Source organism: Lissotriton helveticus, chromosome 10 (genome assembly GCF_964261635.1).
Source record: "Lissotriton helveticus chromosome 10, aLisHel1.1, whole genome shotgun sequence".
NCBI lineage: Eukaryota > Metazoa > Chordata > Amphibia > Caudata > Salamandridae > Lissotriton > Lissotriton helveticus.
In genome coordinates, this window is record NC_136071.1 from 803,215,246 (window position 1) to 803,243,193 (window position 27,948).

A 27,948-nucleotide genomic window follows, 5' to 3' on the forward strand; every position below is an offset into this window, starting at 1 on the left:
ATAGATTTCCTATCCAGGTTGTTCAGTCTGGCTTCAAATATCTGGGGATTTTTATTACACTTGATTCGTCGCTCCGGTTTGAACGTAATCTCCTTCCCCCGCTTCTTAGAGAGGCTGGACGTGGCTCGCTGGCGTAAATTGCCTCTGTCTCCGCTGGGCAGAGCTGCCCTTTTCAAGATGATGTCCTTGCCGCGATTCCTTTACGCACTCCAGAATTCCTATGATGACATCCCCGCTACCTATTTTCGAGAGGTCGAGAGTCTACAAAGGCAGCTGATTTGGGACGGGCGTCCGCGTATCGCCCTTGCGAAGCTTACCATCCCTTGGTATGACGGGGGCATAGCACTTCCTGATATCAGGAGATATTATTGGGCTACCCAACTGTCTGCCATTAACCACTCAATGTACTCCCCGGGTCGGGATCCGGCCTTTGAAATGGATAGACTCCAACTGCCGGGAGGGGACTTTAATAGAGCGCTTTACTCCAGGTCGGCTGGGCGCCATCTTACGGGACCGACCAGGATTGCGGTTAGTGTGTGGCGCGCTGCGAATGTAAGCCTGGGATGGGAGGATCGCATGACACTGGCGACTCCGCTTTATGCATCCGAGCGTCTGGGATGTCTTTGGACGACGAAGGGTTTTGACCGCTGGGATATGATTGGAATAAGTAGAGTGGGTGACGTATGTACGAATGGAGTGGTGAAGTCCTTCGAGGCCCTTCGGAATGATTATGACTTGAGTGATAGGGAATTTTTTAGATATTTGCAGGTCCGCCATGCCCTTGCTTCTGTTCTGACTTCTGGTGCCGCCATCCCTGAGTCCTCCCCCCTCGAAGATCGTATCCTGGATGGCCACCTCCCCGATAGCACTATCTCCTTGATCTACAAGAAGCTGATTCACAATCGCGCTGACTTGCTTGTCCGACTTAGGGAGGCTTGGGTCGGCGACGGGCTGGAATTGGATGACGAGGATTGGCAGTCGGCACTATCTTCTCCGAAAGTGGTCGCCATTCCTGCCCGTCTCTGTCTGGTTCAGCTCAAGATCCTCCACCGGGTGTATGTTACTGGTCCTCGTTTGGTTGTGATGGGTTTTTCCCCGGATGGTTTATGCAAGCGTGGATGCGGGATGAGTGCTACATTTCTTCACATTATCTGGGAGTGCCCGAGGGTGGCTGCCTACTGGACTGAGGTACTTGCGGTGATGGCTGATGTGACTGGCATTGCCCTAGTGCCTGAGGCCCGGAGATGCCTGTTGAACGTGTGGGAACCTACCGACTATTCGGTGGCCCAGACCAGATGGGCGACCCTGAGATATATGGTTGCGAAGCGGGACATAGCGCAACTCTGGGGCTCGTACAGGCCCCCCACTGCCTCTGTGTGGGAGGAAAACATGGACTGGTCTATGTTCCGCGAAAAGACGGTCTATACAGCCAGGGGCAGACCTAGGGCATGGACGAAGATCTGGAGTCAGTGGAACGCCTATCGCGGAGATATTTGTGCTCCTCCATTGGTTGAACCCCCGATGTTACCTTATCGCCCTAGGCTGGCGTTCCTGAAATTTCGTATACTGTCCTTTGATTTGCCTGTCCTCCCCGCTGTCCCCCCCACCCTGCTTTGTCCTACTGATTATGATTTCATATTCCTGATTAGTGGGTTTCCCCTCCTCCTTCTGGGCTGACTCCGTTTATTATGCATTCGCCTTTCTTGTTGTTTGTTGTTTTTTTGGTGTGTATAAAAAAGAAAAATGCCTTATCTTGTTTTATACTTTGGGCGACATTTTGTATCCGATTTGTGCCTGACCTCCGGAGTGGCCGCAAGTGTTTTTCCCACATTGTGCCTTGATTTTAGCGGCCAGCCCGCGAGGTTGTAGGCCCGTCTCTGTAACCCTGATTTTGTTGCTCAATAAAAGTTTTTAACCAAAAAAAAAAAAAAAAACTACTCATCGGACAAATTGATCATGTGAGTAATCTGGTAGATCGAGACAGGTTGCAGAGATAGCCCCATGCTATGTTGGATGTCCCATAGTCACTCATCATACCATGCATACAGTATGCAAGGTTAGCGTAATTGGCTCCAAGGAATTGAGTCATTAAGCCCTGAGCTGTCGGTGCCCAGACGGAACACCCAACGTTGCTCCTTTTCCAACAACCCTGTCTCTGAGGGCAGTTGTTCGATCACTGTCCATTGTAATTCATTGACACAGTGTTGAAGTTCCAGGAAGTGAGCTGACATTTTTGTAGTTGCCTTCTTGCATCTAATATTGCTTTTATGCTCATTAATCCTGACTTTGACTTGTCTCGTGGTCATTCCCACATACTCCTTTCCGCAAGGACATGTGATCAAGTAGACCACATTTTTACTATTACAGTTTGTAAACGTACGTTGTTCCCAACTGGTGCCATTGGCAAAGGTAAGGGTCTGGCTCTTTTTTGTAAGGTGACAACTGTTACAATTGCCACACGGATGGTGGCCCTTTATCCCCTGTAGTCTTGTTTGTTCCACTTTGTGTGGAGGAGGTCTTGTATGGACAAGAATGTCTTTCAGATTCCTACCACGTCTGTGGGCGAACATTGGTTTTTCAAGGGATAGTGTGCCACTTGTGAGTATGCGCCAATGTCTATTTACCAGTTTTGTCACTTGGTTGGTAACCGGGCTGTAGGTGGTGACACAGACCGTTCTACTCATCTGGTTATCACTTGTGGGTTTGTCTTCGAGGAGAGCGTCACGGTTGTTATTCCTAGCTCTTTTCATAGCTTTCTGGATAACAGGGTTGGGGTATTTTCTTTGTCTTAACTTAGTGCAAAGATCACAAAGAAGATCAACAAAGAAAACAGAGGGGTGGTTATCAACAGCAGAGATCTCAATTTCCCCGCCAGCGAGGGTGGAGAGGTTTTCAGGGACCCCAGTTCAGTCCCTATCAGAACCATTTCCAGTTCCCACCATATCAATTTGTCCCTCCACCAATGGGGCAAATGTATCCACAATGGGTCCCGGAACAAACCAATGTAGCCCAAAATGCTCAGCCTTTTTTAGCCTGGGGCCAGGGATCGAACAGAGGAAGGAACAGGAAGGGCAACAATGTGAGCTGGCAACCCGCAGACGGAACAGACCCCAGGGTCCTAACCAGGAGTATGACAGCGAACCGAGCATCCATGAGCAAGAGGGGGACCTAGTTATTAACATAACCCCTTGGCCCCTCACTGAGGTACAACACAAGGTACTGAACAAAGGCTTAGGGTATGTCCCAACCAACAAACCAGACATCTTTTTGCTGCACAAAGAAATGCATGACTTCATAAGAAGTATTAAATTGAGGGCTTTCTTTAAGGATAAAGAACCATCTTTAGAGATCTCAGATACAGGGTTGAGACCTAAGTCTAACTTCACACCATTGGACAGCCAACTTCCAGTGGAAGTATTGGCTTTAGAAAAAGCTATCATGCAGGAACTAAAGAATTTGGACACTAAGCAAAGAGTGTTCCAAAATATCAGTAAACTGGAAAATGAAGCTGTCAGGGAACTCAGACTCAACAAATACCTAACTATAAAACCAGCTGACAAGGGGGGAGCTGTGGTTGTTCAAACCACCACCGCCTATGACAAGGAATGTAGAAGACTCTTATCTGACAACAGAAACTATCAAGTCCTGGTTGTAGATCCTACTGAGTCCCTGAGAGTAAAAATAGAAGGAATGATTGAGGAGGCCCTTGCACATGATTGGCTCTCCAAAAAAGAATCCGAATTTTTGGTTCAAAAAAACCCTCGTACGCCATACTTCTACACTATACCCAAAGTGCATAAGAACCTTGAGAACCCGCCAGGACGCCCGATTGTATCTGGCATCTCATCCATTCTGGAACCACTATCAAAATTTGCCGATGCATTTTTGAGGCCCCTTGTGCAGGCCACAGACACATATCTAAGAGATACAAAGGCGGTGCTCCAACTATTGCAGAATTACCCTTTTGACCCCGAGTCACAAATGCTTCTGAGCCTGTGTTAGACCTGGCATCATTGGCATGAGTCTCTCCTCCATTTTTTCTGTTTGCCTCCTCTGTTTACGATGTTTTTGCTGGTATATGCTTTGGGCACTGTGCCACTGCTGATCAGTGTCACAGTGCAAGTGCTCCCTATGTGAAATTGCTGTATTGATTTACTTCCATGTTTGGCTTATTTGGTTTACTATCAGTCCCTAGTCGAGTGCACCAGGAGTGCCAGGGCTTGTAAATACAAATGCTGCTAGTGGGCCTGCAGCACATGTTGTGCCACCCACAAGAGCGGCCTAGTAAAAGTATGTCTGAAGGTCTGCCATTGCCAGACCACGTGCAGTCTGACTGTCACGAGGACTGCGCAAGTACACCTACTTGCCAGTCCCTAAACCTTCCCTTAACTTCATGTTAGTCACCCCTATGGTAGGCCCACGGGCAGGGTGCATTGTAAGCATAAGGTAGGACAAGCCTGACAAGGTTGGCATGTCCTAATAGTGAATTACATCCATAGTCGTTTTTCACTATTGTAAGGTAGCCTGCTCTCCATCAGTTAGAATGGGCTGCCAGGATTATTAATGTTATAATCCTAGCGGGCTCGGGGAGCATGGTGCAATGTCGAGTTTGGTATCCCTGAACTCAGGGTTTAATAACGCATCCGTTTGTGTGGATGGTTTTTGGACTCTGTGTTTGAAAATAGCACTTTTAGAAAGTAGCTATTTTCTTGTCTAACTGTCTACCGGTCTCTGCTGGTTCTGGTGTGTGTGTGACAGGAGCTGGGTGGCTCCAGAGAGTCTGAATGAGTCAGTGTGGGATGAGTGGGGCATTTGCATTGAGAGTAGGGGAAGAGTAGCTCTTGATAGCCTGCCCTGCCTGATACAATGTTGGCTCCGCCCCCCTGCCAGGCGACTGATGACTCTGTGCTTGCCTGGGACTTTCCTGGCCCGCCTCCTGCCGGGCAGCTGATGGCCCTGCCCCTGCCAGTGACAATGCTGGCTCCGCTCCTGCTGAGCGGCTGAGGACTCTGCCCTGCCCAGTGAATAGGCCAGGTGCTCTGGCCTGGCAACACCCACAACAAACCCAGGATGGGGGGAAATTCCCCTGCATGGACAAAGGGATCAAAGCCAAAAAGGGGTATAAGAGAAGGACCCCTGAACCAAGAATTTAGATCACTTCTGACAAGGAAACCTGAACCAAGGACAAGAAGCCTGCTGATCTAAGGACTGCCTACCCCTTCTGCCAGAGTGCTGTTTGTTGGGGGAATCCTGCATTGCTTCTTTATTTTTGCCAAGGAACCAGGAGAGAGGAACTTTTGTGTGTACTCTCACTCTTTGCTGAGAAAATCTCCAAGGGCTGGAAGAGTGCCAGTCTCCTGTTGAAGTCACAGGGCTAAAGGACTTCATCTGTTAAAGTGCTATTTGCTGGAGTTTGTGAATCCAGCACCTCTGAAAGAATCCAGCCATCTCGACGCCGACGGGCGCCGCCGAATCCAGCTCGACATCGTGAGTAACGGCTCCAGTGTCCCGCTTGCTCGACGCCGGCCGCCGGGCCCGATCGACGCCAGCAGCAACGCCAGTGAGTAGTGAGTTCGGCTCCAGCTCCAAGTGACCCCGTGTCTGCACCGCTGCTGATCGCATCGACTTCGAGCCCTCTCGACGCCGTGAGCGCTGCTCACTCTTGCAACATCGACATCGACGACGCCGTATCCTGCTTCATCCCGTGAGCGCTGCTCCCGCCTGACTTCGGTCGACGCCGCTGCAGATCGCCCCGACTCCGAGGCTCGATCGACGCCGAAGACGCGACGCCGGACATCTCGACGCCGCTGATCATCGAGTGCTTCACTTTTCCAAGGTACTGTGTTGTTGGGGTCTGTGCGACTCCGGGCTCGACGTAGCGCTCCTCGCGGTCGACGCCGAACCTTTGGATTAACTTTGCCTCGACGTCGTGTGACTCCCGTGTGGGTTACATTGTTGCCAAGAACTGTGTTTTAGAGAAGAAGAGTTGCTTTTGATACTAAAGACTTTTGTGCTAAGAAGAAACCGTGCTTGAACTATTATTTTTCCTTCCAAGAGTATTTATTGAGACTGTGGTATATTTTTGTCGTTATTTGGTCTTGTGCTAAGCCTTATATAAAAATACTTATTTTTATAATACTACTGTGTCGTGTCCATTTGTAGTGTATTCACTTTATTACTGTATGTGGTCATAAATGCTTAACGCACTGCCTCTGAGATAAGCCTGTCTGCTTTGCCAAGCTACCAAGGGGGTGAGCAGGGGTTATCTAAGTGTGTGATCTCCTTGCCCTGACTAGAAAAGGTGTGTCCCTATTTGTCAGAAGTGTATACCTCTGCCAACTAGAGACAGCCGCTTCTAACAGCCTGGATGTGGAGAGTCTTTATACGAGCCTCCCACACGATGAGACACTTCTGATCATTGAAGAAGTACTCCACTCCACACATTGGAAATACCAAACTCCAAGAGATGTTGTTATGGAGTGTATCTCCTTAGCTCTCACAAAGAACTTTTTTTAATACGAAGGAACCCTGTTTTGGCAGAGCCATGGGACCAGCATGGGGAGCACCTTTGCCCCGAGTCTGGCGGGACTTTATGTCCATCACTTGGAGTCCTCCAAAATCCTCCACCCCAGTAACCCCTACAGAAGGAGGATAAACACCTGGCGACGTTATATTGACGATGTCCTGGTGATTTGGGAGGGGGACGAGAGTTCTATCACAGAGTTTATGCAATGGCTTAACAATCAGAACACTTTCCTCAAGTTCACCCACCAAATGTCAAACAGTTCTATGGTTTTCTTGGACCTTAACATCTATCATGAGGCAGGATTTCTCAAAACAGAGACCCACTTTAAGCCAACGGCCAGGAACTGCCTCCTCAGGTTTGACAGCTTCCATCCACGTCACCTGAGGGAGAACCTTCCATACGGACAGTTCCTCCGCCTACGTCGGAACTGCAGCGACCTGGTGAAATACAAAAGTCAAGCTAAAGATCTTTGCACTAAGTTAAGACAAAGAAAATACCCCAACCCTGTTATCCAGAAAGCTATGAAAAGAGCTAGGAATAACAACCGTGACGCTCTCCTCGAAGACAAACCCACAAGTGATAACCAGATGAGTAGAACGGTCTGTGTCACCACCTACAGCCCGGTTACCAACCAAGTGACAAAACTGGTAAATAGACATTGGCGCATACTCACAAGTGGCACACTATCCCTTGAAAAACCAATGTTCGCCCACAGACGTGGTAGGAATCTGAAAGACATTCTTGTCCATACAAGACCTCCTCCACACAAAGTGGAACAAACAAAACTACAGGGGATAAAGGGCCACCATCCGTGTGGCAATTGTAACAGTTGTCACCTTACAAAAAAGAGCCAGACCCTTACCTTTGCCAATGGCACCAGTTGGGAACAACGTACGTTTACAAACTGTAATAGTAAAAATGTGGTCTACTTGATCACATGTCCTTGCGGAAAGGAGTATGTGGGAATGACCACGAGACAAGTCAAAGTCAGCATTAATGAGCATAAAAGCAATATTAGATGCAAGAAGGCAACTACAAAAATGTCAGCTCACTTCCTGGAACTTCAACACTGTGTCAATGAATTACAATGGACAGTGATCGAACAACTGCCCTCAGAGACAGGGTTGTTGGAAAAGGAGCAACGTTGGGTGTTCCGACTGGGCACCGACAGCTCAGGGCTTAATGACTCAATTCCTTGGAGCCAATTACGCTAACCTTGCATACTGTATGCATGGTATGATGAGTGACTATGGGACATCCAACATAGCATGGGGCTATCTCTGCAACCTGTCTCGATCTACCAGATTACTCACATGATCAATTTGTCCGATGAGTAGTTTTGTACATTTAATACACTTAATGATTATTGTCGTAATTTTTCATTATGGATATCTCCCCCCATTAATTGAAAAATTTCTGTGCCACCTTACAATCTCTGTTGGGCCACTCCATACGTTATACTCCCCCCAAAAAAAAAATTCTGAAAAATTATTTTCTGATTCAATCTACCATTGCTTTATTTTTTTCTGATTCAATCTACCATTGCTTAGTTTTTCCTAATTTGAACATTGTGATATAAAACTACCGGCTGAGAAAGAACGGTCAGCAGACTCGGCAAATGCTCGCTAGCACAGCACTACTCTTTCGCGCATGCGCTGGCCGATTCTGGTTGACGCATGCGCATCGCACTACGCACTGATCTGGTTTGACGCATGCGCATCTCACGATGCACAATCCCCGAGCCAGCGCAATCATGTCCAGCACAATCCCTCGGAGACCACGTGAATACCGGAAACGATAGGGGTATTTTGGCCTTATTTGGGCATCCTTCCGTTATTCATTATCCAATCTGCCTCAACTAATTACCAAACCATAGAGTATAAAAAGCGAGCCTCTCCACCAATGGCTCACTTCACCGGAGCAGCGTTGAGGGGAAGGCAGGCGATTGATCCATGCAGTTACCGTGAGTAGGGAGACCAGAGAACGAGAATGCGCCTCACGCATCAGTAGCCTTATCATTTTTTTATTGATCTCTGCTTCACTACCTACAATGCAGCTTTTACTATCTTTTAGGTTGTTTACTGGGCAACGAAGAGATACCCCCAATACCACTCATAGGCTCATGAGGCCATCCGAGTTTTTGAACATAAGTAAGCCTTCACTATTGCAAATCTTTTTCCCTCCATTCATATCAGGGAGATTACATGTATGTGTGTTTATGTATGTTTTATATGTCCCTCTTAAAGTGTCTTTTTTTCACAGGGTACCAGAGCCCCATTTGTGTTCTGTAACTTACCCTTATTTGATTAGGAAAGAAATACTTTTTCCTCAGTTCCTGGACATCCGACTAGCATGTTTACTATGTTCCTGGACGTCCGACTAGTATATTTATTATGTCTTTCTTTCACAGGTTTTTTTCAAACGCCAATTGGGCGCAACGAACATACCTTTTCCATATTAAACATTGATAGGTATATTACACATTTCATTTTTATAAAATCTTTTTCAAACACTTTCACATTTCATGTGAGTAAGGTGAGGATAAAGTGCATATCCTCGTCCTGAAGGAGCCTTGTGCTCCGAAACATGTTGACACTGTTAATGGTTGATATACCCTAGTACGTATTTTTTCAACCAGATTCTGCACCTTTTATTAATACCAGCCAAGGACAGAATAAATAATTGTTTCCTGTGTGCCAGGTATTTTTTACTCACCTTTTTTCACCTCACCTCACTCACACCCTTTAATATACACACACCCTCACATAGTTCACTACCAAGTGCTCCTACGTAGTCGTTTGTCGTAGCACGCCGCATTCCGTAGAGGGGTGCGAAGGCCCCGATGATGAAGCATGACACCAAGGGGCCTGTTGGTGTGAGAGGGGCATTTAAACAACACTGTGTGTTCCCCATCACGTTAGGGACCACTGCCACCCTCCAAGTGGATTCTACTTTGTTTATTCATGATGCCTAGGGAGACTGGATCCACTTTTCTCTCTCTCCCCCCTTTTGTTATATTTCCTTATAATCAAATACGACTCCAAGTGGTACCCCTTACCACTTCTACTGGCTGTCCTCCCTTGTCCTGAAGAAGACTCACTGTCACTCTGTTGCAATCACGCACTGCCCTGGGACGAAATGTCGAAATATCCCGACAATCCATACCCTACATTTTCCATCCCACACATAATAACAGAATGTATAGTGGGTTCATTGGAGATTCATATGTCTAGGGAGACGGATGTCCATTTGATCTCAACATTTTATATATTGTTTTGTATAGCACTGTACATATTCTCTTCACTCACAACACCTTGTTCTTTTAGATCACTTATTCACTCATAAGTCACCTTTTCGCCTTTTTCAATTACGAGTATTTTCTCTCGACAGCCTACAATTTTGTGACAAAAACCGTAAAAACAAAAAGAAAAAAAGATTACAATATACTAACTTTGATTGACTTCATCCATTTGTGTTTCCTTTATTTCTGTACATTTATTGATGGAACTGTAAAGACATTTTTCACCCGACAGAACCAGTTGTAGTATATTTTCTAGACGCTTAGGTTCTGAGGGGTACTGGGCCACCCCATTATATTTTATGAGTGAACCCTCGCAGCAGAGGCCATGCATCGGTTTTGCTCGGGATTGCGCCATGCAGCAGAGGAGCACAGGTGGGCCGACCAAGCATCTTTAGGCCTACTTCCAAGGGTCTAGGACTGGGGTGGCGCCACTTGGCAGGATAGGACTTACAGATGGCAGAGTCGAGGTGCTGAGTTCAAGGTTGTTGGGGCCTTCTGTCCCTGAGGCTCTAGTCTGGAGGCCAGCCAACTAGCCGTAGAAGTCTCTTTGGGGCCCTGGTTTCAACAGATGGATGTCCAGTCCTTCTAACCAAGGCAAGGGGGCAGCAGGTCAGCACAGAAGGGCAGCAGCCCTTCAAAGCAGCAGTCCAGCAAAGTGGCCGTCCTTTCAGGCAGCACAGAAGTCCTTTTAGGCAGCACAGCAGTTCTTCCTGGCAGAGTATCAACAAGTCCAGAAGTGTACTGAAGGGTTGGTGTCTGAGGTTCAATATTTAATCCTGGGCCTTCCTTTGAAGTGGGAGAAGCTTCTAGAGGTTTCCTCTTGAAGTGCACAGGATTATTGCCTCCCCTGTCCAGCTGCAGATTATCTACAGGGGTATGCAGTCCTTTGGTGGAGGCAGAACACAGCCTTTTCAAGCGTAAGTAGGATTGTGCTCAGCTTCCCCCACCCTGCCAGTTTTGGCCCATCCAGGCACACCTACTCTCTCTATTGTGTGTGCCTGTCTAGGAGAAATACACAAAGCCCAACTGTCAGCTACTCCCAGTCGTGTGACCCAGAGGCAGGCTACAGGTACCAAATGACCGTCAGACCATTGTTCTTCATGTATTTATTGCATGTATTGTTTTCCTTTTATAGTATATGATTTTAATGTGTTTTTAACTTTGTCAATATCAATTGTATAGAACATGATCTTTTGAATAAAATATGTTTGCTTAGAAATTGATTATTCTATGTATGATTTTATATATTTTTGCCTGTAAATTTAGGAACCTGGTAACATTTGTCTTATTATATCTCAGTGTATGGCCTTACTATAACTAAGTTAACCAATCTAATTAAAGGATCATATCCTCATGCTTTCAGAGTAGGAGATGGGAACTTTGTGTTTGTTTCAGCATCTATACCCATCCCTTTTCCAAGTACTAGGGTACCTCCCAAACCTTTTTGAGTTTAAGGTAGGAAAACACCAACTTTCTAAAAGTGCCATTTTCAAAATAGTGGATCTGAAAGAGATACGTTAGTGATAGATTCCTTACCCTAGAATATCCCCAGGCGTCAGACTGGATCTGGAAACTTTTGCGTAGCAGTACCCTTGCGCGTCCGTAGGCGTCGTCTGCGGCTCCGCGTCCGTCGTCTGCGTCGTTGGCGCCGGGATGATGTCGCCGGAGTACTTAGACGCCGCCCTCGCGCGCTGACGTCAGTTCTTCTTTTTTCCGCGCCAGCAAGCGCAGATCCGGAAAAAGTGGTACCCTTAGTAAATTTTTGACTAACCTTTTCAATCCTTTTTTGATCATTTTTCGAAGTCTTTGACTCCGACGGTGCCGGTAGGGATGCCCGGGTTCACACCCTGCGTCGACTGCAACCGACTGATGTCGGTTACCGACCCCCATCGCCGGTGCCTTCACTGTCTGGGCCCCGACCACGACGACAAGTCCTGCTCCGACTGCCGGGCCCTGACGTCCAAAGCTAGACGGGAGCGGTCCCGCAAGCGACTCGAGCTTCGGCCGTCGGCCCGCGCCGCTTGAGGTCCGGTCCGCGAGGAGGTCGAGGGACCGGTCGCGGGGTCGGAGTCGTCACCAGTCTTCGGACTCGAAGTCCTCAGGTAAGAGGTATAAGAAGTCGAAGAGGCGTCATCGCTCCTCTGACTCCCCCCGAAGCTCGCGCGACGTGGCCGGGGGTTCGGGCGACACCGCCCTCGGGGCTCCTCCGGAGCCGCAGGCGTGGCGGCCTGCTCCACACCCGTCGGTCACTGGGCAGGACTCGACGCCGGAGGAGATCGAGGCCTTTCTCATGGACATGAGGTCGCTCACTCCTCCGTCGGGTTCCGCTGCGCCTCCGGGCCCAGCGGTCCCGACTGGGTCCCCACGCGGGCCGGTTGCTTAGGCCCCGGTGCCGTCGGGTGCTTCGGCCCCGGCGCCGTCTGCGACTTCGGTCCCGACGCCGCAGGGTCCCGCCGGGTCCGGTTCCAAACCCAGGTCGACGCCGGTCGACCTTACGACCACGCCGGCGCGGCCCCCAGGTGTCGCCCCCGGCGCCGTCCCAGGATGTCGCCGTCCCTGGTCCAACCCTCGATTGGTGTCCGACGTCGGAGCGGCGCTGCATTCGACGCCGCTTGGAGATTTCTATTTCTACGACCCGGCCCTATGGCACGTGAGTGCCAGTTTTCTCAGGACTGGACAGGTTAGCTTGGGTAGGCAAGTGGTCTGGACACTCCGCCCAAAACTGGTTTTGTCTCCCCTCCTACCGTGGCTACGGAGGAGGGGGCTACCTATAGTGTGGTGCTGACGCGGGCTGCCAAAGCCTTGGGCCTTGAGCTCCCCGTCGCGGCTGTGAGGACTAACCTCCTCACTGAGGTCCTTAAGCCGCAGGCAAGCTCGGCCGAGCCTCTGCTGCCGTTTATTGAGGCCTTGTCAGACGTTCTTCTGGGCACTTGGTCCAAGCCTGCTACAGGTCAGCCTGTAGACAGTATCGTGGCCAGGCGCCACCGCCCGGCTCCGTGCAACCCTTGCTTCCTGTCCACCCACCCCACTCTCGAGAGTCTGGTCATCCAGGCCTCTAACTCCCAGACCGCATTCCCGGAGGCTCCCCCTGATCGGGAATCCAAGAGGTATGAGCAATACGGAAAGAAGGTACTCTCCTCCCTGGGTTTGGGATTGCGGTCAGTCAACACCGCATGCCTCTTGGGCTGTTACACCCACTCTCTGTGGGACACGGTCGTGGACGTGCTGCCACAAAGCCCGGAGGAGGTCCGGACTAAACTCGCCCAAGCCCTTGCGGAGGGTCGAGATGCAGCGCGGTATTCTATCCGGTATGGGCTGGATACCACGGACTCACTGGGCAGAGCGATGGCAACGACGGTGGCGATTCGTCGCCGCGCCTGGTTGAGGTCCGCCAACTTTTCGGCTGATGTCCAAAACACCCTTATGGACATGGCGTTTGATGGTGAGGAGCAATGAGAACCGTTACGATGCTAGCGAGGGTGATATCGATGAACCGTAAATGACGAGATTAATAGGTGTACGCATTTTCGATACGCTACTTAGAAGGGTTCGTCTTATTTACAGGTTTCTTCATTTTTACCCTCGGGTTCCATTTTAGATACGGCATCCATTTTGTTTCTTGCCCTCACGTAGTCAGCGAACAGGCAAATGTCCGCCTCATGACCCTGTGATTCCCAAGACTGGGGGATGACACGGCAGAGACAGATGGCTCCGCAGCTGGGTAATCTTCCCACGTTGGCCTATTGTTTCAGCCTTGCATGCGCTCGGCTCGAATCCTTTGATCCTGGGATTGCGCTTCCGATATTACCTCCACACTCCTTCTTCTTCTGTTGTCTGACTTCCTTGCACCTGTTCCTGTCTCTTACTCTCGTCCTTTTACAACTAGAGTGGAATGTGCATAGCAGCAGGATAATGTGCTTTTACAGTTGGGAACCGACAAATGTTACTGTGATTATGTTCCGGGTTTCCGACACCATGAATGAAGCCCTTTTAAGTTTATTGTGGGAACTGAGTTGTAACCTTTTGTTCGTTACGTTATTGAATGCTGAAAATGTGTATAAAAGGAGTGATCCACATTTACAATTTGAAGCAGGCTCTTGGAACCTACACTCTGTTGTACTTCCCATGACTTTTGCATCCCTGCAGTAATAAACGCTGATCTTTGACGCCGAAGGAAGTGTCCCGTGTCTCTGTCACTTGTGCGCCGAACAGGTATCCTACGAAGGTTCAGATGTTGTTCCCTGGCACCGCTGGTACTTAAAAGTCCAGTCCTTCAATGGCAGTCGCCTCTTTGGCGACAAGGCAGACAATGCGCTTGAGCCCTTTAAGGACTCAAGGGCTACGGCCAAGTCCTTGGGCCTCTCGGCCCGCACCAGCAATCGGCTGCCTTTCGTGGCCAAGAAAGGGGCGCCCCCACGCATCCTGCCAGCCACGGGCCGCAGACTTCCATCCAGCGCGGTGGAGGGCGTGGAAACCGCCGTGGCGGCGGTGGGGGACAACGGCGAGGCCAGTACACACCTGCCCCTGCAGCATTCGCCTCAAAACCTTCCTGGTGCGTGCTTTCAGGCCCATGTGACGCCAGTGGGGGGCAGGGTCCGCCATCACCACCACCACTGGCGCACTGCCACATCGGACCGGTGGGTGCTGCAAATCGTCTGAAGAGGCTACTCCCTCCCCTTCGAGGCGTCCCCTCCAGCCATGCCACCTCAGTACCACCGCGTGTCGAGGGATCACTTGAAACTTCTGCAAGAGGAACTTACGGCCCTCTTGGCCAAGGGGGCCATCGAGCGCGTTCCTGGGCCAGAAGTAGGGTGTGGTTATTACTCCCACTACTTTCTGGTACCCAAGAAGGGCAAAGGAGGCCTATGCCCTATCTTGGACCTACGGAACGTCAACGGCTTCCTCCGGAAGGAGAAGTTCAAGATGCTGACTTTGGCTCAGGTATTAGCTGCCCTAGACCCAGGAGACTGGATGGTAGCGTTGGACTTGCAGGACGCCTATTTCCACATCCCCGTCCTGCCGGCCCACCGGCGTTACCTGCGGTTCACGGTAGGCCACGAGCACTTTCAGTTTACCGTGCTCCCTTTCGGCCTTACCAGCGCCCCACGGGTGTTCACGAAAGTGATGGCGGTGGTCGCAGCTCATCGGCGCAAGTTAGGGGTTTCAGTCTTCTCCTACCTCGACGCCTGGTTGTTGAAGGCGGGCTCGCCCCAGACAGTCGTCAGCCACCTCCAGACTACGGCCGACCTCCTGCACCTGCTGGGGTTCTCCATCAATGTGCCGAAGTCACACCTGTGTCCCTCTCAGAAGCTCCTCTTCATCGGAGCGGTTCTAGACTTGGCGCAGTTTCGGGTTTATCCTCCCGAACAGCGGGTTTGGGATATTCAGGCTCTGATTCCGATCTTTCAGCCTTTATCCCGAGTCTCTGTCAGGTTGACGGTGCGGCTTCTGGGACTGATGGCCTCCTGCAACCTTCTGGTGCATCACGCCCGGTGGCGGATGCGGGCTCTGCAGTGGGACCTGAAGTTTTAGTGGGTCCAGCATCAGGGCAACTAGTCTGACCATGTCTGGATCTCGGAGGTCACTGCAAGACAGTTGCAGTGGTGGCTCACGGACCGCGATTGGGTCAGCGGCAGATCCCTCTCCCTACCCCAACCGGAGCACGTAGTTGTGATGGACGCGTCCCTCTAGGGTTGGGGAGGCCACATGGGAGAGGCGGAGATCAGAGGCCTCTGGTCTCCGGTGGAGTCCCAACTCCATATCAACCTTCTGGAGCTGCGGGCGATCCGGCGTGCACTGAAGGCATTCCTCCCCTCTGTCGGGAGCAGTGTAGTGCAGGTGTTCACGGACAACACCACCGCCATGTGGTACTGCAACAAACAGGGCAGGGTGGGGTCGTGGACCCTATGCAAGGAGGCTCTGCGCCTCTGGCAGTGGCTGGAACATCAGGGCGTGACCCTGGTGGTTCAACACCTGGCAGGTTCCCTGAACGCCAGGGCGGACGAACTCAGCCGTCGGTGCATGATGGATCACGAATGGCGTCTGAACTCTGACGTGGTGCAAGGCCTCTTTCAGCAGTGGGGAGAGCCTTGGTTAGATCTATTTGCCACAGAAGAGAACGCGCAATGTCATCAGTTCTGCGCGTTGGAATTTCCAAGGCGGCACTCGCTCGGAGACGCTTTTCATCGTGAGTGGAGTTGAGGTCTGTTGTACGCCTTTCTGCCTATACCACTTCTGCCCAGAGTGCTGAAGAAGATCAGGCGGGACCGAGCCCAGGTTATCCTTGTGGCTCCGGACTGGGCACGAAGATATTGGTATCCAGAGCTACTCAGCATGTCTGTCGATCCCCCGATTCGTCTGTCTCTTCAGGAGGAGATGGGGACGGTCCTCCACCCGAACCTGTCCAGTCTCCACCTCTATGCTTGGAGATTGAGCGGCGACAGTTGAGGCCATTTGACTTGCCTCCTGAAGTTTGTAATGTGATTCTGGCGGCCAGGCATCCCTCCACAAAGTCGGTATACGCCTGCAGGTGGAACAGATTTGTGGCATGGTGCACAGCAAAGGCTGTGGATCCACTCTCTACCCCCCTTTCTAAGGTTCTCCTCTTCCTGCTTTCTCTTGCCCAGCAGTGCTCTTCTCTGGGCACTATCAAGGGCTACCTTTCTGCCCTTTCCGCCTTCTTGAGGCTACCTGATCAGCCTTCGTTGTTCAAGTCCCCGATTGTTAACAGATTCTTGAAGGACATCACTCATATGTTCCCCCTGTTCCTTTTGTGATGCCCCAGTGGGACTTGAACCTGGTTCTGACTTACCTGATGTACGCTCCTTTTGAGCCGCTTCATAACTGTCCTCTCCGTCTTCTTACACTTAAGACTGCTTTCCTGGTTGCCATCACCTCTGCCAGGAGAGTGAGTGAGCTCCAGGCTCTTTCCTCTAAACCTCCTTTCCTTTCTGTCCGTCCGGACAAGGTTGTGTTGCGGACAAGACCCTCTTTCCTGCCCAAGGTAGTCACAGCCTTCCACATTGGGCAGTCCATCACCTTGCCCACCTTCTTTCCGCCTCCGCATCCCGCAAAAGAGGAAGAGAGGCTTCACCATCTGGACCCAAAACGTGCGCTCTCATACTATCTGGATCGCACACACCAGTTCCGGGTGGATGACCAACTCTTTGTTGGTTACGTGGGCGCTAAAAAGGGACGGGCGGTGCACAAACGGACCATCTCTCGGTGGGTCGTGTTGTGTTGTGCATCAAAACGTGCTACTCTTTGGCTAAGAAGGAACCTCCTGTTGGGCTGAGGGCCCATTCCACTCGGGCCACGGCGGCTACTACTGGCCGGGGAGTCCCCTTGCAGGACATATGTCAGGCGGCTACGGGTACTGCTACGCAAAAGTTTCCGGATCCAGTCTGACGCCTGGGGATATTCTAAGGTAAGGAATCTATCACTAACTAATGTCTCTTACAGATATATTGTTACACAAGTAGTAACTTGTGCTTTAAAACCCGACTTTACCATTATAGTTCCAAAGACACCAAACATGAATTGGTGACCTGTTCCTGTTGGACCTGACCCTTTTTCCAGGGTTTTCCCAGAATGTTTTGCTCCTCCTGTATTTTTTCTGACCTGTTTTTGTTGGCTTTACGACTCTGGGCACTTCACCACTGCTGATCAGTGCTAAAGTGCACGTGCTCTCTCCTGCAAACATGGTAAGATTGCTCTGCACCTGTTTGACCTATTTAATTGACCTTTAAGTGCTTTTTATGGTGGTATTCTGTATACCCAGGGCCTGTAAATTAAATGCTAATAGCGGGCCTGCAGCGCTGATTGCGCCACTCACTGAAGTAGCCTTTCAAACCTTTCTCAGGCATTTGCCACTGCAGAAGCACAAGGGGGGTTGTGGTGTGTCCTGCCTTTCCTGGGTAACTCCTATTGGACTGCATAGTCCTCGGCTGCATTCAGAGTGGTGGTAGGAGTTGTCACCTGCACATGAATAGGGCTGTGCCTGCCTTTCACAAAGCTGTCTCCGCCCCCCTGTTGTGTGTCTGGAGCTAGGACTGGGAATTAAATGTGGGTGTTGTGCACTTCTGAAGGTTGTTTGAAGTGCCCCCAGAACAAAGACTTTAGGGGTATAAGTACAGAAGCTGTGACCCCATGATTTTTGACACTGCGTGGGACTTGTACCAGAAGACTGCTTGACTGCCAGGAGGAACTGCCATGGGACTGGATTACTCTGTAGTACTGATATGCCGCCCTGAGATAGCGACTGCCACTCTGCTCTGAGGACCCTTTGTGCTTGCCTGCATGTCTGCACCTTGCTGGTGTGCCCCAGTGCTCTTCAAGGAGGGCTGCTTATGCCCCTTGTCCTTGCCAGCAGAGTGCAGGACGAGTACAGACAGCACTCTCATTTCGGCAGCATTTGTGCCATGAGCTGCGCGGCTGAAAAATCACCTACTCCTCGTGTCCAGAGGCGCTGCTGCATCGTGAACAGCACACGAGCAATATCTTAGAAACGGCCTACACGCAGGGGCCGGCCTGAGGACCAATCCTTGTGTGAGGAGCTCCTTGGAGCATGGCTTTAAGAGGGGGACTGCCTACTCCCATGCAGCCACCTTCACTGCAGCCGCCGCCTTAAGTCAGACGCGTCCTTGGGCTGGCCTGGCTCTCACACACAGCTATATTGGAGCAGTTACACCACACATTCGTGGGCAGCTGCACTCATTGAAATCCTGTTGTGGAGGACCCAGAGCGGAGGTCCATCAAGCTCTCGGACAAGAAAAAGGAAGCTCACAAAACATTAATTTCCCTTGTTAATTCCCATAACAACTTTTGGGAAGTGATACGGAAAAAGACAGCTGCCAATTTGGCAAAAAGTTAGTTCTCAAAATGTGCTTTTTATTACTTGGTGTATATTTGTTGAGCCAGTTTCCAGAAAGTTGTGTTTAAAGAGGTGCACAGGATGGTCATGAAGGGACTAAAAAGATAGTGATATCTGGTCTCTTGGTGTCCAGATATGCTCTGAATGGCCACTTTAAAGGGGACTAGCCAATACCTATTGACTGGTCACAATCTGAACAATAGTTTTTGCCAATTATTACTGGACTCAGGAACATGAACCCTGCCTCCTAAGAATGAATAAAACAAATGATAATCGCGTAGGGTGAGCATGCCATGACCTAAGGGGCATGTAGGGGTTGTCCCAAAGGGGTCTCCTCTTGATTGTCCAGCCCCAACATGGACAACATTTTCTGGCAGCCATTACAGGAGTCAGGTAACATGGTTTTCATTGAAATTTGTGTAGTGAAGGCCTATTTAAGCGCGTGATAAAAAGGGACACATATAAATGTTGCTAGCAGATTTTAATCACCATATAAATCATTTGTTAGTAGTGTTATAATAATTGTAGGAATTTGTGGTACGTTCAAAGGGGATTTTACTCTTTGAAAAATGCTGGTCCTCTGCTGATTTTTGATGAAGTATGTTTGAGATAAAACTGTTTTGTCTTACGAATTTCTCTCATAAGTTATGGAAGATGCTCCAGAAGCAAAATTCAATGCACATTTTCTGTATGTTCACACCATCTTCCTCAGCGCTGTGAGAAGAAAGTCTTATATTTTGAGTAAAACAAGTACATCCAACAGCGGCAGCCTGTCAGTTGATACCCCAGTGTTCTACTTCAGCTTCACACAGTGTTTTAATGAACTACTAGAGCGCTAACATTCTGTACATATAACAAAACTGTGGCACACCTGAAAACCATCGTAATGGAATTAAAGCTGTAAAACCGAAATCCATTTCCATAGGAAGGTATTTGTTTAGGGGTGGTAGTGCAATGATAGTGTGGTGATGCAGAAAGAAATGTTCTGAGTTGGATGTTCAGTACTGGTGAGTGGTACAGGTTTATAATGTGGTGCTGGAAGCATTCATATGATTGTGTTGTTCGTTATGTTTGTTGTTAATAGCAGTATGTTGACAGCGGTGCATTAATGGATGATTTTATGGTGGAATGACTTGATGTGATGTGGCTGTTGATGGTGGGTGGTGGTTTACTTGTAGGAGGTGATAGCATAGTCGTAAAAAGGTGGTGGAGCAGTGGAGAGGAAGATAGTTCACTTGTAGGGATTGCATGGTGGTCGTGCAGCTAGTTACATGGCACTGGGATGTAAATGCAGGGGCTATTGGCTGGTGCTGCGAGGGGGAAGCAGTGCTCGAATTTTAATAGAGTTCTGCAGGGTGGTGATACAGTGGAGTGGCAGTGCAGTGGTGGGGTGATAGTCAGTTTGGGCAGTGGAGCATACTACTATAGTGGTGATATTAATTCAAATGTGTTTGTTTTTTACTGCGCTTGTAGCAGAGTGCTCAGAGGGTGGTAGTTAAGGTTTGTACCATAGTAGTGTTGGGTTAAGGTGGTAATGTGGGGTAGTAGAGCATGGTGTGGGTGATAGTGCAGTCTAGTACCACGGCAGTACAGTGCAGAGGGAATGGTAATGTGTGGGGATAAGGTATGATTATCAGAAATCGGATTTGCAAAGCAAGCGTTTTAGTGGAGGGATCGTAGTGTTGTGGGAGTAGAGCTGCAGTAATTGCAGTTTGGTTCTGTGAGGTAGTAGTGCAATAATGAGATGTTAGTGTTGCAGCAGAGTGATCACACAAGTGTTTGGCGTAAAGACTTAAATCTCTTGAGACGTCTGGAAATTTCTTTGGGTGCATTCCATTCTTAGCTCGACTGTGCTATTCCCAATAGGGACCAGCTACCTGATATGAAGGTGCTGGCATGCAATGTCTATGTACAGGTTCATAAACATACTTAGCAATTTTCAATACTCCCAACAATGGATAGCACTGCAAGGGTTGGTCTGGGTTTGTAATGGCTTGAATGAGATAAAAGCTGTAAAATAGAACGTGGGCAGGGGAGTTACGAGTAGTTCATGTTGATTCAATCATTTCCATTCAACGTTGTTAATTTCAGCTGACATATTTCCTGTTTTTCATATCCACAGTAGCATTTACAAATGCTACTGTGTACATCTCTGTTCAGGATTTGCTAACAAGGGTAGTTTTTTCCTCTTTAAATAGTGTAACACTTTAGGAGAATACACTTTTGGGCGGGTATTCCAGATACTGAAACACATTCCAAGTTCAAGTCAGGAAGATCTTGTAAATAGTTTGCCCTCTAAATTCGTAGCTGCTACAGAGTAGAATGGTGTTTCCTTCTGTTTGCAGACATCTGTTGAAAAATATAATTGCCACAACGTTCAAAGAACAGAATGTAAGCTCTGGGCACAGAAATACCTGCTGGCTGTGGTATACTGTGTGCCTGCCAAGCTGATCATACTTTCCAGGGCTGGCACAAAACATGGAAATTAACCGGCCCTCCCTTGCCGCTGAAATAACAGTGTGTGACACACAGATACTATAAGTGTTATTAAAAACACCTGATCTTGCTCTGCTCTTAAGGAATATAGACATGTCCAGTTTGTGTGATGTATTTTATGACTGCATTTAGTTCATAAATTGTTGCATCACTCAAAATGCTTAGGTGAGGATCTGTTACTTAATGTTGAAGAGAAGCTGTCCAAAGCAAGCATTAATATTGACTCTTGGGCATACTCTAAGGTTGTTCCATCTTTTTTCATTTAGACAATAAAGCATTTGAGGACGCAGGAGTTCAAGCCATATGTCATATTTATAAAACCTCCTTCGGTGGATCGCTTGAGAGAGACTAGACGCAACGCTAAGGTCATGTCCACCAGGGATGAGAAGAGTTCCGCCAAGCCGTTTACAGTAAGTATGCATGTACAGAGACTGGCACCTTATAAGGCCAAAAATAAGCAGGGACTCCTTTTGCGGGCAGCTGCCCAGTTGACATTAAAGCATTGTCCAAATGTGAACAAACAAGGTGACAGCCACTTTAGCACACTTTTCCATGCGGCCAGCTATTAACATAGGAGTTTTAACTACCCGCTTCGCACCGAGCAGAAGTACTCAATTCAAATAATAAATTCATAGCACAAAGGCTTTAAATAAGTTTCCTTACAGTTAAGCGGGAACATAAAACATGATGTATTTGTAATCCTGTAATCAAGGTCCATTGACTGTTAGAGGGTGGTTTGCATATTTTGTCTCCTGCCATTATCATCGGAGCTATTGTTCCTTGTGGGCGAGTACTGTTCTGGGAAGTTCTTGCTTAAACTAAATTAACTTATTTTAGCTTCTCTGATGTAATTTTTGGGGATTCTGCAGATAAAAACTAGTTGTCATATTGCTGGTATATTTCTTAATGATGCAGATGTTGGTGAAACAAAAAAGTTGGAGTTGTTTGTGAATTAAAAAGAAATAGCCCTTTGTTAAAGCCTTAAAATTAATCCATTCATTACAACATCTCCTCAGCAGGTCCTGTGGCAGCCGTTTTTATTCTTGTTCACATGAGCTGTGCTGAACTTTCCTTAAAAATACTTTTCAAGTGGTGTGTTTGTAATGCTGTAGAGAGAGTAAATGGTTTTTTTCTCAAATAAAAGTATTTAACAATTGGAAAGGTACGGAGCGTCTTCTCCAGTCCCTTCTTTAATTGAATGCTCTGCACTCTCTGAAATATAAAATATTACTTCAGATAATTATGGAGAAAGATCAACACATAAACTTTGATTCTATTGACTTAATTCAATTTCCTAAAGGCACCATTACATACATGCGAAGCAGCGATGATAGTCTGTGGACCATAGGATGTATGGGCTATAGACTATCGCTTGACTGATATCACTCTGTTATAAAGAGAACGTTAGCAATATTTGTATTCTGATAGACTATTAACTATTCAAACACAACACAGCTTACTTTCCCCTAGATTTGCAATGTGCCCCAGTTATAGGTTGTTTTAAAAGAAAGATGTCTTTGTAAGTTTGTATGGAGGAATTCAGTATTTTATTCTTTTGGTTACCAAACATCATTAAAAAAAGTTTAGATCTCTGCACCCAGAAGTTGTTATTTATGATCGGGGATGACAACCGTTTTATTTGGTCTGCTCCTTTTTTGTGCTCTGAAATGTAATTGTTTAAAGTATTTGTTCTCAGTTGATGCTTGGGGCCTTATTATGACTTTGGCAGTCTCTGATCAGGGCGCCCTGCCCCGGGACCGCCAAAGCCATTAAAGATCGACTGCCAGAGTACGACTTAAGTTATATTTTGGTGGGCAGTTCTTTGGTGGTCCCACTACAGTGACTTTGAAAAAGGCATCACAATGGGAGCATCAAAAGCAGTTCCTGCATGGCATGGTCTGTCAAGTCCATACCCTGCAGAAACTGGAGGTGCATGCACACAGTGTGGCACAATATGTGCCCACTACATGCACCCTATGGTGTAGAGGCAACAGGGGGCCATGTAGTGCCCCCTTTGTTTCCTCACCGTCATGAAAAGTGTGGAGGTGAGGAAGGTTCTAATATGTTTGGTGGTGCCGTAGTGGCACTGCCAGCATATTAGGGGCCTCAGACCGCTGTGCCATCGCCAGGGACCATGGATCCCTGATGGCAGCGGTCCAGTGGTGGTCAAGCAACAGTTCTAGTGCAGCAGGGGGACTGCCAGTCTGGCGGTCTGTGGACCTTCACCACGGGTTCGGCGGTCCATTGGACCACCAAACTCGTAATAAGGACCAAAATGTGTTCACCAATCGGGTATAGAGGAAAGAGTCAGCACAGTCAGCCAAAGATCTATAGCATGCAAATGTCTCTTCTTTTTACATTGTTGCAGGTCAGCATTTCATGTGTGATACTTTACTGCACGCCTCCAAAGGGAGAGCTGTGCCATCATGGCACTGTGGTGAAAAGTATGTGAAGCAACACCATCTCCTCTTGTGATTTCTTAATATTCCCCAACCAAGGAATTTTGGTGGCCCTAGAAAGTTTCATAATCTCTTCCAAACTCAGCCCATAGTGTAATAGATCTACTGAGGACCAGATCCTCCTCCAGTAAAACAATGGTCTGAGCTTTACTTTATGGTTAAGTGAGCGAATGCCAAGATCTAAGTGAAGTGGTCCCAGTCGAGTGCTATGGGAAAGGTTAAGGAGAAGCTAAAGGAAGTGATTTTCCATCAACTCCAGATCATTGATATTAGCATGTCCCCAGAGCTCCCCACTATATAGTGACCCTTCCTAAGGCTTGCAAGTTGAACATATGCAATGTAGGTATTATCGGACGAAAGCAGGCTCCCTTCTGGGTTAAGGCCTTCACTATAATGTTCCAGTCTGAGTTTGGGCTTGTGAATCAGGGGTGACCAGCCAAATTGATCATTAAGAGTAAGCCCTAGGTAGTCAAAGTTGCATTTCCCAAACACTGTAGCTGCATGAGTGGATATTGAGCAGCACCAGCATTCAGCATTTTGCTTACCATCTCAAGCTGCAGGCAAACTCACTACAAAATCCATTTATACATATCAATTTGTTCAGTGGTGTAAATCGAAAGGTCTGAAAGTAATTCATTCATGCATTTACAGTCTTCTACCCTTTCTCTTGCCCAGCTGAGCATACCAGTGGCTAGCATAACAGTGGCTAGTCTTCTTCATGTGACTCCATCAACGGCCTTCTTTAAGTCATCGATTTCAGTGCGTTTTCTCAAAGGTTCACTTTTTCTCCCACTCTATTTATTTTTCCTCGGTGGGATTTGAATCTAGTATTGACTTTTCTCATGGCATCTCCATTTGAGGAGTTGCACAGTTGCTCTGTTTTACTTCTGACTATAAAAACTGTCTTTTTGGTGGCAATGAATTTAGCCTCTAGGGTCGGAGAATTTGCTTCAACCACCTTAAACAGTATTCTACCACCGGGTTCTCCAAAGCCGGATCCATGCCAGATTTTTAGCATATCCCAATTTAGATCAAAGTAATTATCTTAAAAATCTGGCATGGATCTGGCACTCCAGGACCGACTTTGGAGATCCCTGTTCTACCAGGATAAACTGGCTCTTACCTGTCCGATTTCTTTTTTTTTTTCTTCAAAAGTGGATTCTGCTTTTTACGTGGGACAATCCATTACTCTTCCATCTTTCTTCCCTCTGCTTTAAATCTTAACAAATTGGGGGAGTGCTACAAAGCCAGCTGTGTAATATCCTACTACATGAGCTGTACTCAACAGGAAAGAGTCGGTGGTAGGTCTTTGTGGGCTTCGCAGGGTCCAAAAAGAGCAAATCAGTGACCAAATGAACTATTTCACATTGGGTTATCTTTAAGACTGATTCACTTTGTTTACTCTCCCTCCACGCTTGCCTCTAGTAGAAGCAGAAAAAGAATTAGGTAGTAACATGGCACCTGCCCTACATTGGCCACCTTATATACTCAGATGTCATCCCTTCCTGGGCAGACGCAGTTGTTGATGAGTCTGTATGGTGTCATATGGCAATGAATCAGAAAATCAGCAAAGCCCCACAGTTTGGGGAACAGGTAAAAGAAAATTGATGTGAGTTGAGAGTGTATGTAGCCCGGAAGGAACTCAGAAGAAGATATCCATTGTGGAAGATCAAGGCATCTCTCATGTCAGGAATCGAAGACTGTAATGTTAAGGCCTTTATAGAAAATGCATTTGCAGCCAAAAGGTTTTCGCTTCCTCCTTACAATTTGCAATAGATGTGGTGGTGTGCTGAGCCGATAGACATGAGTTCAAGTCTTGTCACACTGCCAGAGAACAATTGAGACATAGACCACTCCTTTTGAAGGGCAGAGGCTTAAGCATAAGAGGATCTGAAAGTTTGCAAGCATGTAGCAAAGGGAGGTGAGGATTTGGGAAGATAAAATAAAGAGCAATATTGACCAATTGGAATACTTTTTCTCCTACAACAAATGCTTTTCACATCTATGTTTACTGGCCAGGGAATCAAAGTTTTTGATGTTGCCCATTCTAAAAGCTGTGTTAGCCCTTCATGAAGTGCCATCTTCATGCTCTTAACCTGTTTGAACTGCTGTGGTTATGCATTTCATTGTTTTATTATTGATAGAAAATTATGTGTACGGGTAAATAATTAGGTCTTCCAAGGTAGAAATGGGTAAGACATAAATAAAAGTTAAATCATCTCAAGATTTAGGGGCAACAACCGGATTAATTTGAATTTTGTAATGCCGGTCTATATCTGTTTTCGTTTGTGCAGGAGGAGGATTTTCAAGAGATGGTGAAGTCTGCCCAGCTGATTGAAAGTCAATACAATCATCTCTTCGATCAGGTCATAGTAAATGATGACCTAACAACAGCATACAATGAGCTGAAAATGACCTTGGACAGGCTTGAAACTGACACTTTCTGGGTCCCAGTGAGCTGGCTCCACTCCTAGCATAGGAGGCAGCTCACATCATTCACAATCTGTTCCTAGTAGGGTGCATGATTAGAGTTAACCTAGGTGCCATTTTTTGGTGGAAGTTTGGTTCTTTTCTTGTTTACCTTGGGAGTCAAAGAGCAGTTGGTCTAATGTATCCTTCTTTTGAAACAATCATATTTAGGCCACTATGGATAATAAAGAATTTTTGGATCAAGCTCTGATTAGGTTTCTCAGAACAGACAATGGGCTAAATGGGAACCTTAATAGATCAGTAATACCAACAAGCTCAAACGTTGTGAATGGATGGCTCCATTGGAAGAGGTGGCCTAGCTGACACCTCCTAAGTAGCTAGGATGCTCTGACTGCTACTGAAGTAACTAGCAGCAAGTCAAGACCTACAGGATGCTGTGAAAGTGCTCCACACCTGGAACTGAGAGTGCTTCTGCATAGAGGCTTTGTTGGACTCTGGGGAGAGGATGGCGAATGCAGTGTTTCGATGAGTCCATGAGGAATTCCACATCGTGAATGAAGGTGACTCTTCTGTTCAACATGGCGGCAACACAGACTTGCGACCAGACAACTCAGAAATTTGTAGTCCTCAATCATAATTATTTATTCAGAGAGGTAGCATGCTTTCTTCTGTGTTTAGATAGAACTGAGCTTGTTTTGAAAATGCAAGCCTTGTTTTAAAACATGTTACTAGTAAAATGCTCAAAAGGCAAAGCATTGAAGAAACGCATTTAACATGGTCGAAGATGTGCATGCACTGTTACCATTTTTGAGGTATTTTCCTTGGCCCACGTGGAGATTCTTCAATGTTGTGTTTTATCGAAGTTCCTGGTTCTTATTTTACTTGTATATAGTTCTGCCGTAAATAATCTGTAGCACTTTGATGGACACTCACCTGGCGTGAGAACATGTTGGGAATGACGCAGGGTGTCCACTGTTCCTCTGGGGGTTCATGGTATACCCATAAGGTAGCGGTTGCTTGTGTAGATTTTTTTTTCATACAAAATGTTAGCATTTTGTGAGAGGCCGATTTTGGGATGAATCAGTGAGCCTAGGACAGTCGAAGTTGTTTCAAATTCCATTCTAATTTCGCAACTGTGATTAATGAATGACACGATAGTGATTTTAAAGGCATTTACCACAGGATGTGTTTATAGCTATTATTATTATATAAATGGAACATTCAACGTCCAGTCGGCCTCTGTGAAGTGCAGCGAAAAACATTCTGCTATTTTAAAAAGACCTTCTTGCAAACTAAACCTAGGGACACACTTTCCTTATCCTCAAGACATTAGCTCAAGTTGAACATTACAAGGTCGGGGTAATGGCTGTTAATGGTTTAGCTGTTACTGCAGTGTACTGGTGTCTCAACGACTGCATAATTAACATGTTATGAACATTTACTGGAACTGAACTGGATTATTACTTTCTGCGATATATATATATATATATATATATATATATATATATATATATATATATATAAATTTTTTCTGCCATTAAACTGTGCTTTGTGGTAAGGGTTGTCGAAAAACACTGCAGTACACCTTCCATATAACCTCAAGACGTTCAATGCAATGCACTGATGCAAAAAGGTATTGCCTGCGTTGTATCATTAGCTACTGATGGGCGTGCAGTGCAAGTGTTTTTGAGAAGTTTTGTTCTGAATATGTATAATATTTGTAAAATATATTGGTAAGCTTTGCTTGCAATTTATACACTATGTTGGAATGTTTTGACTGAAGTCCACCACACCTGTGGCCTTCACACAGAAAGCTTAATTGCATGCAGTGGGAATTTAACTTTTGTGATTTTGAAGAGACAAG

The 27,948-nt window shown here is 47.3% G+C and overlaps 1 protein-coding gene across 1 annotated transcript in view; it reads left to right on the forward strand.

Moving 5' to 3' along the window:
• Nucleotides 1-27,567, forward strand: part of MPP7 (MAGUK p55 scaffold protein 7) — a 1,171,941-nt gene extending 1,144,374 nt beyond the window's left edge. The window contains exons 17-18 of the mRNA XM_078663396.1: nt 21,462-21,605; nt 25,949-27,567. Of these exons, the coding sequence (XP_078519522.1) occupies nt 21,462-21,605; nt 25,949-26,128 (324 nt within the window). The 3' untranslated portion in view covers nt 26,129-27,567. The remainder of the gene's footprint in view (nt 1-21,461; nt 21,606-25,948) is intronic.
• Nucleotides 27,568-27,948: the final 381 nt, after the last annotated feature.